Source organism: Xiphophorus hellerii, chromosome 23 (genome assembly GCF_003331165.1).
Source record: "Xiphophorus hellerii strain 12219 chromosome 23, Xiphophorus_hellerii-4.1, whole genome shotgun sequence".
NCBI classification, from domain to species: Eukaryota; Metazoa; Chordata; class Actinopteri; order Cyprinodontiformes; family Poeciliidae; genus Xiphophorus; species Xiphophorus hellerii.
This window is the reverse complement of record NC_045694.1, coordinates 32,011,190-32,027,364: the sequence shown is the minus strand read 5'-3', so window position 1 is coordinate 32,027,364 and position 16,175 is coordinate 32,011,190. Positions and strand designations below refer to the sequence as shown.

General features: G+C 41.3%; 1 protein-coding gene across 5 annotated transcripts; it reads right to left on the bottom strand.

Moving 5' to 3' along the window:
• Positions 1–228: 228 nt before the first annotated feature.
• Positions 229–15,956, bottom strand: immt (inner membrane protein, mitochondrial (mitofilin)). 5 transcript variants are annotated; one of them, XM_032554708.1, is made up of 14 exons: positions 15,773–15,956; positions 14,313–14,380; positions 14,002–14,191; positions 12,510–12,654; positions 11,294–11,389; positions 9,244–9,408; positions 8,758–8,891; positions 7,757–7,860; positions 7,416–7,551; positions 5,709–5,838; positions 5,340–5,563; positions 5,130–5,261; positions 2,785–2,914; positions 229–1,130 (listed from the first exon to the last, which is right to left on the bottom strand). In XM_032554708.1, the coding sequence occupies exons 1-14, from the start codon at positions 15,812–15,814 to the stop codon at positions 523–525; spliced, it is 2,304 nt and encodes a 767-aa protein (XP_032410599.1). In that variant the 5' UTR covers positions 15,815–15,956; the 3' UTR covers positions 229–522. The 5 variants fall into 5 exon arrangements, with proteins under 5 accessions (XP_032410599.1, XP_032410602.1, XP_032410600.1 ...); XM_032554711.1 differs by having other exon boundaries at positions 9,244–9,363; XM_032554709.1 differs by having other exon boundaries at positions 11,294–11,386.
• Positions 15,957–16,175: the final 219 nt, after the last annotated feature.

Below are 16,175 nucleotides of genomic sequence, written 5' to 3'. Positions count from 1 at the left end.
TGATGGATCATACTCACCTGTTTACATGTAGACTTGAGTGCGGACAGTTCTCCAGTCCTTCACAGAAACACGACAGTCTCAGAGATCAAAGTCTCAGTTGGGAGAGATGAGTGTCTCCTGCCAGTGCAGGTTACTGGGCTGGAAGGAGACCAGAGGACCAGCAGGAAGTGAAACCTGTAAGGACTAAACTAAAACTCGACGGAGGACAAAAGCAATAAATAGACAGCATTCCTTCTTAATGATTTATTTAATGTGCAATATTCACAACAGTGCAGCATAACTTATTTACTGTTAAGATGACCATGGCATGTTGCCAAATAAGGTAAAGAAAATGAAGCCGAGACCTAAACTGAGACTACATCTTATCTTAGTGATTTGAAACTAATCTGTGGGTTAACGTTAATAGATGGTTCACTGCAACAATATCGCGCTTTCTTTTGCTGTTGTAGATCCGACCACATTGCAGCTGGCTTCCTCTACCAACATACATGCTCCCTTTGGGTTGCCTGGTCAACGAGGCAGCTATGGAGCCTGGGTGGTGCCTAAACCCACTGCATTGGCATAGGCTGAAAGCAAACTGATGACCTGCCTGGTTTCCAGTGTGAGTCTGGCTTCAATCAGCCAATCCTCCACCACTCTCCTGGCCTCCCCTCGCAGCTGGTTCACCAGTTTGGCTGCCAGCTCCAGATCCCCGTGCTCTAGGCAGTAGCTGGCATATGAGAGAAGCTTGAAGGGATCCAAATCCTCGCTGCGTAGCTGGGTGGGCGGGACTTCCTGTTGCTTCTCAAAAAGCAGTGCAGCTTGGACATACGATAAAAAGTACTGGTACAAGGTGTTGTGGGATTCATCGATGAGAGCAACTCTGCGAGCGAGCGATCGCAGAGAGTTGAAACGAGCACGAAGGGAAGCCTCGCTGTACACGCCGCGCTTCAGGGATTCTTCAGGCAGAGCTGAAGCCAGAGCCAGGGCAAAATCATTTTCAACGCAGCTGGCACGCACAGCCTCAGCAGCGTCCTCCAGGGGCATGCTGGGAGACTCAGTGCTGGCTGTTTTTAAGGTGTAGGTAAGCGCTTCCACAGACAGCCACAGCCGATGAGCTTTCCGGGCCTCCTCCTCTGCTTCAACATGACCTGCAGGCGGAAACACAGAGTATTCACTTTCCATCCTGAAGAATAGCTCAGGAATCAAGTATTCTTAAGGAATACTTTTGTCAGAGGTCTCCAACTAGCATGTCACTAGCTGGAGAGCTAGCATTCAGCATTCAGGAATTTACTGTTTGGGATGATATTTTCAATCTGCAGGGTCAATGTCCCCCATTGTCTTCACACAAACATTAAACATTTTGTTTTCATGTCCAATCCAGTGACCTTCCTCTCAGAGAATTGTTTCTATACAGTACAGATATTACTGAAGAATTAAAAGTCTCAATCACACAAGTGATTAAAACAATGGTGACACTCTTGTAGCAGATACATTACTTGGTGTCCACAATTCTGGAAATCTGGAAATAACCACATTTTGCTATTCAGGTTGGAGTTGAATAGTTTTAACCTGCATTAAAGCTATTTATCTGCAAAACCTGGGCAGATTGTATTTGCACGATCTTCAATGTAAAGCGTATTTAAGCCCAGCTGTCAAACATCTCTGGTTTCAGAAATATTTGGAGAAAAACAGACCGAGCTCAGTCCTAGTTTCAATCCTGTTAAGGGTCCCTGCAGGTTGGCTTAGTGTGAGTTAGTGGAATGTTGAAGTGATTTTCCTTTTGAACTAATGTTTCATTTGGTACATAGATAAAGAATTATCACATGATCCTCCTCTGTAGAGAGCATGTAGGAAACCCTAAAGTGCCACAGACAGAAGATCTCAAAGTTTACACACTGACTGGTTTTGCTTAGGTTTGCACACCTTAACCTAATCAAATGTTAGCATTTAGCTTGGGGATTAAACCTTGCAAAAGGAAACATAAGACATCAAAAAAGGTTTTTCTGGTTTCATTGTCAAGGAGAATGAAATTCTGAATATTTCCTGTCAGTCTTGATCCAAATGCTGCTGAACACAAAGAGACCTCTGGATCATTAAAATGCAGATTTATTAGCAGATAAGATAACTTTTGAAATTTGCTGAGCCAGATATTTGAAAATCTGGGAGATTATCTGAAAAGAGCTATGGACAAGAGATATTCTCATAATGTGACAGATATGAAGAACCTTTGCCCAGTAAAGTGGGAAAGTCAAGACCTGGCATGCTGACAGACTGAAAGGCTTTATTAAACATTTACCCTAAACCAGTGGTTCCCAAAGATTTTCTGCTGGGTCCCCCTATGAATTACAATAAACCCCCCCCCCCCCCCCCCCCCCCCCAAAACGGCACACACATCGTTCAACTAGACATAAACCTATAAACATATTTTGTTTTCAAACTCCACTGAAGTTTATTTCACACTTCAGGTTGCAACAAAACAAACTACAAACTGTCTTTACAGTGAAACACTTTTGTGTAACTGTTTTTTTTTTTCCCTTTCATCCATACCGCTTCCCTGCCCCCCCTGCAATGGCACAGCGCTCCCCACACTTTGGGAACCACTGCCCTAAACACATCTGTTTGTTTTTCCGTTAAATAGTTCTGAAGAAATGTCAGTTAAAGGAAAAGGGAAATTATTTATCATGATCTCATTTTGTAACATAACAGAAACCTGGGATGTGTAGGCTGGTGACTGTAGTTCTGGTTTATCCTAATGTTAGACTGGAATGGAAAATTTTGAGGAGACATGTGTGTTGATCTTACTATCTATGGCCTCCTCCACTCCCTTCAGTCTTGCGTAGGCAGCATTCATATCCAGAGTGAAGTCATCGAGCTGTTCCTGAGTGAGCTGACGGTAGCGGGTTTCCTGCGCCAGCAGCTTACTGCTCAGCTCCTGAAAACGGACAGCACTCATTACTACGTCCAGTCACTTCACTAGAGAAGTGAGAAACAGACATTGTTAAAATTACAAGCAATACAAAACATTTTAAAATGAAATGATGCACTTGAATTCAACATTTTAAAATACGGTAACTAATATAAAGACTGACAAGCAGTAAGCAAACCCTAGAAAACCACAACCTCTAGTTCCTCTAGGTCTTTCTTCATGCACTTCCAGGCCAACCTGTTGTCCAACACTTATACTGTACCAGTAGTCCTCCTCCGTCTCCTCTCAGAAAACTGAATAAAAGTTAGTCTTATTATTGTTTCTCCTGAAACTCTTTACTTTTTGCTCAGATTTCAGATGGGATGCCAGTTAGAGTAAGAAGTAAAGAGAACTAAGGCTATGGACCTTACCAGAGGGGCCTCTTTTCATTGGCTGATGCCCATTCTATGTTGTCACGTGCGTGGCCGTCTCACAAACACACTTAGCTTCCCGTTAGCTAAGTACAGCATAATGGCAGAACTGATACAACTTCTACACCTTGAAGCCTGTCTGCTACACAGTCTTACGTTAGCTAAACAGATCAATATGCAATGTGTACTGTATCTGACATACACTAAAGATTTTATTTTAGCAGAAAAGGCTTTGGACTAAACTGTTACTCGTGTTAGCCACTCTAGCTCCAAGTACAGCTAGTCAATCAACCATCGCTGTGTTCAGGGAAGCGCTGATTAATAATCGAGAAATAAATATCAAGCCTGGGAACTTGATATCGTAACGGAGTTTTTATGTTATGTTTTTAACGTAATCTTTGCTCGTCTTGCGGGGCGCAGGCGGTTGCCATGGTAACAGGTGTGCTTAAACTACAAAGAGAGAGAGAGTAAAAAGGTAGGAGTGGTTTTGAGTTGATCACCTGTTCGGGTTATTTTACCTTTGTTTACCTTTGCTGTGGCTCATTACAGCCGCTGTAGTTTCTAAACGTTGGACTAATTACCTCGTTCGTTTGTGAGTATACATCATTCACAACAAACATCAAATAGAACAAATATATTTCATAAAATTTTAACAAACAAATGGCTTCTACCGCGATAATTATGTGAAATTAAATTAATTATATCCCAACTTCAGAAGATTTGCCTTTACCTATACAGAGCTCTTTGGTTCCCATTAGTCTGTAGCTTCTCATATTGAGGTCATCAAACCAAATTTCAGATCTACCATAACTGACTGACACCTGCTGGCCTCAGGTTTGCAACCAGCTTGTGACTGAGAAACCAGTCTCAGTCACACTTGGAGGAGTCCCAGATGATGACATGAACTTGTTAGTTCCTCTGTCCATTGTAGTAGCTGATATATTGTGAAAATCCGGTAGAAATGATGCACTAATCAAGTCATGTTTACATAGAAACAATGCGCCACGAGGCTTTGTTTGTGAGACTTGCTGTCATGTGGGTTGGTTGTGGACGGAGCTTGGTAAGGTCCATTGTCTCCAATTTTTCCCTCACAAACTCTGCTCTGCTCTGTTCAGTTCGTCATTGTCCATTGGGTGAACAGCAGCAGTACAAGAAAATTAGGGCATAATCCACACATGTCAACACTTAGTGACAAGGAATGAAGCAATTTAACATTCTAAAATGTGCTGAGCTTGGTCAAGGTTGACAATGGGACAAAAAAAACGTTGTACCGACCGCATCTTATGTAACTTGTCTCAACCTGAGACTGAAAAGACGGTTCTTATTGAGTTGCTATACCAAGCAATAAAACCGGATGTTAAAACAGATTAGGGTTTTTTAATACATTTTTTATCAATGCCAGAAAGTCAAGCATCTTAGCAATCTCTTCTCAGACCCTTCCTGCAAACTGCTGCAGTCTGTTTGTTACAATCGTTCCAGACACCTGCCAGTCACACACAGCAGTTACCTCTAGAGATTCCTCCATCATTGTTGGCACAGCTGGGTGGGGAGTTTGATTAATCATAAGAATAATCAATGGAATACTTGATTACTAAAATATTTGTTTACACCAGCCCCAGACTGAACTGTTTTTTAAATTTAGAGGTATCGTGTTGCCTTTTCTCCTTTGTCCAATCAGTTGCAGACCTAGATAGACAGGCAGACAGACAGACTAACCACCCTCCCTCCCCACCTTCTACAGGAATAGAGTCTAGCCTATCTACAGTAAGTGCATATAGTGTGTATTTGTTGTGTTTGTAGAGTGCAAAGACCTGCTCAGCTTCAGCTCTCAGCTCCTGCTCCTGGACTTTGAGGACATCTCGGACGTGGTCGGTGTGAGCGGCTGCCTGCCGCCGCAGCTGAGTTCTCATCTCTGCCTCGATCACTTCCCTCAGCTCAGCCAGCTGCAAGCACAACATGCCTCACGTCAGCACGGCTCTGCAGGATGCCTGCCGCTTCCCTCAAGCATCAATCCACTGCACCTTCCTCTCCTGCTCCAGTCGGGCCTCCTCTTTAACATGCTGCTTTGCCGTGCCGACGGCTTTGTCCAGAGCTCTCTGGTCCTCGGCTCTCTGCTGCTCCAGCGCTGCTTCCATGTGGATCTGCTCTCGGACTCGCTGCTCAGCCAGTTCTCGATTCAGCTGGTCAATGCGCCGATGTGCGTGGGCAATCAAAGCGTTCAGGTCATCTGTTGACAGTTTACCAGCTACTCACACAAACACACCCACACACACACACACACACACACACACACACAACTGAAACTAGCTTAGGATTCACTAAACATTTAAACTCTCCTGCTGTAGCCTGCATGAACAATAATGGTTGATGTGTATAATGTGTGTACTTACTAAGGCCTTTCCAGTTGGCCTGGATCTCTGGAGTTAGGCTACTCACTTCCCTCTGAAACTGCTGCTTGGCTTCATGAACCAGTTCAGTGTACTGGGCCACGATCTTTGCTTCCGACTCTGCTGATTGGACCTACAAGCACATTCCATTCAGGAGACAGGGTGAGGGCTAAAGGATGTTCTGGATGTGGAACCATGAGCAGATCTCAGGAAGTCTATATGCATATAAACAAAACCTAAAGTACTGCACACTGTCACTGATTTACATTATTAGAACATGTAAGCATATAGAGAAGAGGAAAAATATGATAGAGTGCCCAGTTAAAATGATTTTAAACATTTAAAATTGAAAACCAAATCCAGGAATATGTGGAACAAAACAATAAAGTTGGCTAATGATCAGCTGCAAGGTGATCATAGTCAGATGGGAAGATCAGGACAAGAAAACAGTTTGTTGTCACCAAGTTCTCCCAGCGTGAGAAAGCTCTATCTCTGAAACTGTTCCATATCTTGAGAAAAGCTTGCATTGTGTGAACAGCATCTCATTGCTCCTCCCAGATTAAATTTGACTGGAACAGACAAAGCTTGTCAGAAATTTATCAGCAGAACTGACATACTGGTGTATTTTAAAATAAATCAGTCTGAAGGTAGGAAGCTAATAATTTGTTCCCCTTTTCTTCACACTGCGCAGGCGCACGGCAACCAATCATAAGTAATGTCTTTTGGAACTTTAACGCTGTGAGAAAGAATGGGTAAGTTTGCCTCTTGTGACAGAAAAATATCTCAGAGATGAAGCACGTTAAAATGCATCAACACAAAGCTTTAAATATGACATTTAAAAAAGCAAGCACTTGAAAAAGTATGGTGAGTTATTGAGGCTGACTGTAGGTAAAAAAAGACATCTGGAGCAGCCAGGCAGCAGATAAAGCAGCATGCACCCGGATGAGTATGATAGTCACAAAGCTAAGCAAATAATCTGAAAAATAACTTAAGTTATCGGGCTGGGGGTGTAAGATGCTGGGTATTGCTCTTGCTGTTGAACCACAGCAATGTTCTACTGAGACGTAAAATTTCACAGATGTGGCCCACCAGACCGTGGAATTTCACATCCAGCGTCTCCAAAAAGCTGCAGCATGCAATTTAAAATAAAAGACGTTTTTACATAAGTATGAAAACTTCTGTGGTCCCAACATGACACAGATAAGCTGTGGGAATCAATCTCATCTGTCCTCCTTCTGTATTCTGCAGTATTATGCTGCTCGATCAAAAACAACCAACCAGAGCCAGCAGAAAACAGCTAGCCATGCTCTCAGGCAGTTTTGATTTAGTAATTCAGGATTGTTTATTTTGATGCAACCTGCATTTGACTTTGAATGAATATTTTATATTTTGCTTGACATTATTCAATATAGGCAGTGTTGTGAGATTTATTTGACCTTATGTGTAATTATGCTCTTGAGAATCTTATTGTTAAATATTGTATTACCAATTACAGGTTTTACATTTGTCTTTTTGACTGAATACCTGCTGCATTGCGCTTGCAAGAATTTTGCATATTTTTGCCTAATTTGGCAATTCTTTGGTTCCATTTTGCCAGATCACATGGTAGCATTTATACCTAAAGTGAAAAATTAACAGCCAATCATGTGATTGGTATCGGAATTGGCAGCAAAAAACCTGATCAGAGCATCCCTTATAACCAGGCCTTACCTTGGAGACTACTTTGTCCAAGTCTACCACCATTTTATGGAGATTCTCTTCTGCTGCTAAGATCAGCGGCCGTGCAGCTGTAATCTTCAACCCTTTGGATTTGTCAATCACTGATTTTAGACTGTCAAGAGCTTCACTGCAATAGTGGAGAGAAATCAATGTGAAGATTTACCTCAACTGTCTGAACTCAAGACAAAATAAACATGCCTCCAAGACAGCAAAAACATTATTTTCAAAATATTTTTCTTTACCTAGTGGTACATAACATAAAAACAAAATGCTGTGTGTAAAGACAAGTTCAGTTCATCGCAGTAGGCTCTGGATGTGTGTGCATCTCTTACTTGGCTTTGACAAGAGCAGTTTTGGCATCATTCACAGAAGTTGTTCTGTCTGCCAGAGCGGCTTCTAGATCTTTCCACTGCGTTGACTTTTCCTCTGATGGGCCCTGTATTCATTAAAACATGAAATTCAACATCAAAAAAATAACCGTTAGCAAAAGAAAAAAAAAAATTGTGACAATGAAATTTCATTGCAACATGAGAATGTTACAAGTAAACTTCGTCATACTTGTAAAGCAAGTATGACGAAGTTTTATGGCGTATGAGAATTTTTTTAACTACAGGAATAAAGTCATATTACGTGAATAGTTATATTATAAAGTCTTTAAAAGATGAGAAAAAAAACATAAGAAAAATAAGAAGAAAAGCTTTTATAGCGTTATCAAGACCTGACGTGACCAGCTCAGCAAGTCGGGTTCTTTGAACTAAACAGTTCTTTAAATAATCATTTCAAAGTCTGGCGGCTGATGTTTGATTCTGATGTGTTAAAAGATAATGTATTTTCTTATTTGTAAAATCAATACCAACAATAACTTTACAAGATCCTCAGTATTCCTCATTTTAGGACAGTGTGGTGTAGAGTTCCCATAAAATTACAACTTTATTCTCATATTATCACAGCTTTAGTGTCATATGTCAAACAAACAACTAAAGAAACTGGCCTTACTTCGTCATAAGCAAGTAATAGTAGCTCTCAGAAAAAGGCCAGGATATAGATGAAGCTTAACTATTTACTGTTATCATAAAATGCACTTTTCATCTCTTCTGACAATTTGGAATACAAGCAATATTGTTGCAAATTTTGAACAAAAAATATTTAAAAACTATATACCCTTTTAAGTTATAATTTTTACAAGTTTTGGAAAGTTTTACTGTGACTCTAAATATATACCTCCCAGGGAATCATTTCCCTGGGGGGCGTAACAGAAAATAATTGAAAACAACTGCACTAGCAGCAACAGTACTGTGGTTAGTGTGGATAGTTGGCTCAGAAGACTCCGTACCTCTGCTTCCATTGCCTCCTTTAGCTTGTGTGTGTGCTGAGTGATAGCCTGCAGAGCTGCCTCCTGAGCTCCAATAGCCTGCAGTGTTGCCTTGGCAGAACTGGCCAGGGAGTCATCCAGCCGGGCCGACAGTGCTGCAACACACACACACACACCCCCACACACACACACACACAAGATGTTGAAGTTTACAACTCACAAGGCATTTCACAGTTTTACTTGGTCATCTAAAGTACAGACAACTATTATATTCACCCATTAACCTTGTCAGGTCGTATTATGACAAAATAAACAATAAACATGAAGAAAGTTTTCCATAATTATTGATTTTATACTTTATCAAAAATTTAAACCACAGAGGTGAGGTAACACAACCTGAGAGTAACAATGTTATTCTAGGCAACATGTCAGCCCCACTGAACACTTATAAGTATGTAAAAGTTGAGATGAGTAATATTAATATTGTGTGTGTTGCTGAAAACTCACATGTGATAATGTCTTTTTCGTCCTGATTCTGTTGGGCCAGCCTAGCTGCCACTTCTTCTGCTGACCGTTCTCTCAGAGGTTCTGCTGTTCCAGCCGACTTTGTGTCCTGAAAGACAGCCGCTGTTTCCAAGGCAATATTAGGATCACTGCATTCTTTACAGTCCCCTAAGGAAAACCAACGCATATCACTTTAACAAAGGATTCTTTTAGACATGTTAGTTTCCAGTATAAGCGGCCTGCTCTGTTTGGGTATTCGGCCTTTTCATTCTAGACTGCACTGTTAACATGTTTAAAAGCATTTACACATTTTAACATGTTTAAAATGTTTTTTAAACATTTTAAACATGTTTAAAATGTTAGCAGTGCAAAAAGTTTGACTTTTTTCATTAATTAGAACATTAATCTTTTTTTAAGTCAGTTGAAGTGACTGGTGTGTGTTACATTCTAACAGCAGCAGGTGAAGAACATCTCAGGTACTGGAGAACCGGAGATGTTCTCTGGAGACATCATCTTCTGTCATGATGCCCTTCTGTCAGTCTAACCATTTATTGCACTGAACCAAGATAAAGGTGCTCCAGCTCACTGCAGTCGGATGTGTCCTGCTGGATTTTCCTCAAATGATCACTGGGTGTTTGATGTCTCAATGCTACAGATTGTTTAATTAGACTGAATGTGACTGCAAAATTCAGCTTCAAATATTACAGCCAACATATAAAAGACTTAATGTGTTGTCATGACACCACTTATCTGATCTGCTTCACCCTTAATGCAGGCTGGACCCTCACACCAACTGGCGCTCTGCTCCAAAGACCCTCAGATCCAGATCTGACAGAACTTTTCTGAGCCACTAAAACTTCTCATCTTTTTTAGTCTCTGCTTAAAACATTTATCTTCAGAAATCTTCACCTCTAGTTAGTTCAGCAGGATGGCTGGGTGTTATCTGTGCTACTTTTGGTTATTTTTGACTTTCTGTTGCATAGTTGTTGAACTTTTGTTATGTACAAAACTCTGGTAAACTGTGGCTGCTTTCAGATGTCGAGACATTAGAATTTTTTGGCACTATAAATACACAGAAACCATATTCCCATCCTGACACCTTCACTGTAGAGTTCCTCCTCTTTTGCTACATGTTGGAACAACATATGGAACAGGTTTATTAGTCCACACAGAGGTTTGTCCAGAAATCTAAAGTTTCTAGACAAGTTTCAGCTTGATGTTAGCCTTACTCCACACCCATCAGTCCTTGGACAGAAGTTTAGGCAGACTATAAATGATTCACCAAGCAGGTAATTAAATAACAAACTTGTTTTAAAAAAAATTATGGACTGTAAGAGGCCTTTGTTTGACAGTTGTCAGACAGGAAGGTGGGTTGTGAGAGTTGGGGGAAGACATGCAGCAGGGGTCATCGGGCCGGGACTCAAACCTGTGATGGCCGAGTCAAGGACTAAGATACAAGTCACGCTTTACACCAGCACCACCACTGCGCCCCAGTAGCTAATGTTGGCATGGAAATGTAAAAAGTGATGAATAATAAGGTTATTCTGAGGACTAGCTGCATATACAATTCAGTCAGAAACTGTCTCAATGTATTATTATGAACAGTGGACAGTGTGTGTAACATGTTAACACTTTTATAACTTTTACACACGTGTGATGTGCCTCATTTACCGTATATGCAGGTATTGTCCTTGTTTCCTGGACTATAAAGTGTTTGAACAATAAATATTGAACCACTACTGACAGGTGAAACACATTGTTGGGTGAGGCGGCCTCATGTTTGCCTCGACTAGCAGCGAGGGAAAGTGATCAGTTTCTCTTAAAGTCACAAAGCATCAACACAAACACTGCCCATAGAACCAATTATGCTCATGTTGCATCATCCAGTGGGATTAAAGCACACTAGTGCCACCTAACGGTGGTAACCTGTTTTTATAGCTGCTTCACAGTACTTCAAAGTGTTCCATCAGAACTCAAAACCTGTGAAAACGTTAGAAGGATGAGGAAGCTCAATGTTAGCGTAGCATGAGTGAAACATGGTGGAGCGTCTGACCTGCAGCTGCTGTGGGCTCGGTGTCGCATGGAGCTGGAATGGACTGGACTTCACTGATGGCCGAGATGATCTGAGTCGCCTCTGCTGAAGCCTCTGCTTGGAAACCCAATGCGCAAGGAAAACACTCACACAATGCTCTGACTGGTTTGTTAGAAATGTTACAAAAATGTCACAATGAAGGGTAAATTATAAAATGAGCCAAAACTGGGAAAAAGGGGCTTTAAAGTGACAATTAGAAAACCTGAGTCAAATCCCAGTGTCCTAGTTAAAAACAAGAGAAAATTAGTTTGTTTATTTAGAACAGGGACAATGTGGGGGAAAAAAAACATTAATAAAAAGATGTTTTAGCTTAAGCTACTTTCCATCATAGTCCATCATAGTCCAGAGAGAACCAGAGAGTTGACACTACAGTCTAATATCATCAAATATACATTGAAAGTCCCCATATACCTTTATATATATCGCCATCTATTTTCTGTACACCCTTGTCCCTAGTGGGGTCAGGAGGGGTGATGGTGCCTATCTCCAGCTAACGTTTCGGGTGAGAGATAGCTGAGGACAAAATCTAGAGTTTGAATATTTTTGGTATGGGTTTTAATGAAGTTCTTGTTGAAATTATCCCCCATACAATAAAAAGAGGATCCTGTTGACAAGTCAGGGTTGCAGGTTGTGGTGGCTCAGTGAGTTTCCTCTGTAGAGTCTAGAATGAGTTTAGGTGGGATCTGTTTCCTGTCTGGTCCAGGCCCCTCATGTCCCTCCCGACATATTCTTCCTCCTCTCTTTAAACCATGCTGCCACACCATCTTTCACCTTTTATGTGAGCCACCTCTAATTTGGCATAATTCGCAAAAAAACAAATACTGATCTTTGGTAACAATACAAGATTCAAAAGCCCATTTTAAAATGTTACATATGAATTTATTAAAATTTTCCAGGTCATTTATAATTGTTTGGAGGTGTTGCCAGTGTTTCTCCTCTGGAGTTTGATTGTCTTCTAGTTTGCTCCTTTGGGAAGAAACAAGTCATTCAAGTAGACGCAGTTTGAATTGACTGCAGAGTCAAAGTCTGGAAAAAGCAACTTCTCCAGACATTGCTATGAAGAAAGAAGTTGGTTTGCAAATCTGTTGGAAACGGTTTGTTAAGTTAAGAAATAATTCTTTTTATAAATACAGCAACAAGTGTGTGAGAAAAGCATGCCAACGCAGTGAGGTTTTACCCTGAATGTTCTGTGCCGGCTGTGACGATGCGGGGCCAGAATCCTGGGTCCCATGCTCTGTTGTCTCCTTTAGTTTCTTTTCGGACTTAGCTTTGGACGTTCTCATCTGTTTTTCCAGCATAGAAGGAGGCTGGATGGACTCCATCTAAATAGCAAACATTTGAAACACCAAAGGATTTTAGTTTAGTGTCTCAAAGCAACGTGAGGAAACAACCAGAACTGAAACCTGCAAGCACCTACAGGCAGAATCACTTCTGCTGGTTTTCAGGCATATCTGAAGTGAAGATGCTTTCACATACAAGCACACACACAGCATCATACTGTCACTGCCATGCTTCACTGTAGAATCTCTGTGTATTCTGAATGATAGAAGGGGTAAGGCTTTGCCCCATTCTCTTAGAACTGAAAGAGTCAAAACTCCATCAATGAGACCTGACAGATCACTGATCTGACAGATCAGTGAGCTTGCATTCTGCATTTAGAGTTGACTGCTATGGCAGAAATATTTTTCGTACATCAAGCTATGTTTAAATGTAAAAGGATTCATTCAGACATTCAAACCCCAGAACTAACAGAGGTTGACATGGTTTTATTAGGTGCACCGATTTGCAGGTCTTTAAAAAGCCTGACCTGCTGACTCTGATTTTGGCCGATAGCGATTTTTTTTTTGTCTGAAATGTTGCTAAATATAGTAAGAAAGCCGCTGAATTGGTAACTGTGGGGTGACTATTGTTAACAGCAAACGTGCAGACATGACCTGGTGGGCCGGTCTGTCAGTCAAGCATGTCTCACAGGAGAGCAGAAGAGGACAGTGGTTAAACTTTGTACCTTGGCAGAAGTAGATAAGATCGGTGGATAAGATCAGATTTGCCTGCAAGTATCAGCTGATCACCGATCTCCCAAAATTAAGGAAATTGGCTGGGCGAGTTCCTTAATTTTACCATGTTTTACCATGATTATCTAATAGTAGAAGGCTTTTGGGCATGAGTGGTAGAATAAGAAGAGGTGTGTGATGCTCTCTTTTACCATAAAATCACTTCCACCCTCTTCAGGGTTTTCTGTTCTAAAGTCATGAGAATAGCAGGTGATAGCTCTGTGTCATCGGCCAAACTGAAGGCTGGCAACACACAGTGCCTCAGGAAAAAAAACAAAGAAAAATTACACCTTCAACCAAACAGTGGTGGAATTAAAACAGTAATGATTTGACCCAGATGAAAGAAATGTCTGTATCAGACACAGTCTGACATGCAGATGCTGCGGTCACTGACTTCATGCAATCTGCTGGGTTTCCTTTGACAGCAAACTCTTAACCAGTTTAATGAGTGAACGGAACTTGACTGCATTGGTTGACAACTAGGATCAGTTACGAATGGATGTAACGGACTTTGATATCGTCTGTAATACTGGTGTGAACTGACTTGTTTCAATAAAGTCCTTAGAGACAATATCTGGAGGGAACTGGTACTGTATAAATAGGTGGGGTTGAACTAACCGGTTTCCTGATGGGAAGACCTGCATCTTGAGAAACAGGTCCCAAGGCCAGACCTAACAGCCATTCTGAATATGGAACATTTTTCTCCACTGCTGCTCGAAACTTGTGGTCCCACTTGGCGTAGATGATTGTGCCTCCAATGCCCCCAGTTACCGTCAACAAGCCAGCTGCTACCACTCTGGAAGCACCGCTGAGGTGGAAGAGGGAAGCACACACAAGGAATGTTAGAATGTGACTTAGTAATTAAAATAAGCAATAAAAAGTTGACTGGAATATTTGTCTTAAATCCAGTTCAGATATAACAGCATTACCTGCTTTCTCCTGTTGTGTATTCTCTGCACTGCTGCACATTAGTCAGACGGATTCTCCCAGAGCTCTTCTAGAAGGTAATAGGACACACAAAAAGAAACAGGTCACATGGATCTTTACTTCAGTTCTAACATCAGAACCAAAAATCTTCTGTTGATAAGTTCTGTCCTGAATTCTCTCCGGACATATTCCTTCACATTTTTTATTTCAACAACTAAATGAATAAAAGCTTTGTAGCTTCCTGGCAGAGCTGAACATTAATTCAAGCTGCTATTGCCCATTTATTAAACCCAGTTATGTATCAAAGTAGGCTTCCATACCAACCACATCCTACTACTGTGAAGCTGCTGAAGGTTTGGATGAAGGCTAATAACATACTGCTTAAGCTAAATTCATCTGGTCTTAGAAGTCGGAGCTCAGACCTGACTGACTGTTGTTTTACCGTTAGCGAAACAAGGATTTCTTTCCATTCTAAACATCAAAGCAGACCAGCACACTGTTTTGGTGTAATGATATAGAAACTGTCAGACCCTAAGCCTAACCCACAGTCACTATGTTTGTTGTGTGCTGTCACCATATTGAACCTAAGCTGGACCTGGACTGAGTACAGATCAGAGTACTCAGTTTGAACTTCCACTCTCCAAAAATATGGGACTTTTCAAGTTCAGTGCACTTTATTCAATTTAAAATAATTTATTTATCCCAAAGGGAAAATAAATGTTGTAACTCATTTACAACATTGAATAATAACTTTGCAAGAGTTATTATGGATGCTGATCACCTCAGTTCTGAAGTCCTTCCACTGGCTCCCTGGAGCTCATATAACTTTAAAATACTGTTGTTAGTTTATAAATCGCTGTACAGCTCAGCACCACAATATATTAAAGATCTGTTGTTGTATCAACCTTCCAGACCTCTCATGTCTTCTGGTTCTAGTCTGTTGAACTTGAATTTATCCTGCCGATCAGGATAAATTCAAGCTCTGCTAATACGTTGATATGAGAGCCAGCTGTGCTGAAGCAGAGATATCTAAATGTTGCAGGAGTCTGGCCCTTGAGGACTGGATTTTGAGACCACTGCACTACAGGGTCTGCTGCTCCTCACAGAGCCTAACTCACTGCGTCACAATCCCGCCATGACATTTCATCAATAACGTCTCGCGTCGAATGGTTCCAAACTTTTCCTACGCTTTTTCCTTTTCCTTGGCTGAAGTGTGAGGACCTTCAGCCAGTTCCCTGACCAAGAATGTAAACAGACCACAGATTCGTTTAAAGTGAAAATATATGTCACACTACGGACCAGCGTGCTGGAGCTGCTGTCGTTAGAAAGATCCTTACAACCGCACAATTGCAAGTTAGCAGCGAGCTCTCTGAGGCACCTTGAGCCAAGCTGCGGGTCATTGAATGACAACAAGCTAACACCAACATGGCAGCTAACAGCTGCAATGTAATTTCAGTCCTACCTGAGCTGTGGCCTTGACTCCACGCAGACAAACCCTCAGCATGGTCCTCGCTTCCTTTTTCTGAATTTCGACCTAGAACTACCCTCTCAGCACCACTTTGCTCACTTTTTCCTACTGGCTTTAGTCTAACTGACGTACACCACCATCTGACAGACTCTTCTTCTCGGCGCTTATGGATCATTTCCGGTGGAATACTCAGCTTTACTGCCGCGCAGTGGCGCGAAGAGGGATCACCTGGGAATGCTCTGTCCAAAAACAGACCCAGACCCTCATTTTAAGGCTGTACTAACTTTTCTGTTTGATTACTGTCATAATACAACCATTAAAGTCTCCACTTAGATTAAAAATAACATAACTTTTAATATTTATAATTTAACTGCATAAATATGCAAGTTAAAATATG

Coding starts and splice junctions, on each gene's coding strand:
- immt (XM_032554708.1), bottom strand. CDS start 15,814: ATGCTGAGGGTTTGTCTGCGTGGAGTCAAGGCCACAGCTCAG. Junction 5,839..7,415: donor TGGACAAAGTAGTCTCCAAG/GTAAGGCCTGGT, acceptor ATGTGCTTGTAG/GTCCAATCAGCAGAGTCGGA. Junction 2,915..5,129: donor TGAGAGCTGAAGCTGAGCAG/GTCTTTGCACTC, acceptor GTCCGTTTTCAG/GAGCTGAGCAGTAAGCTGCT.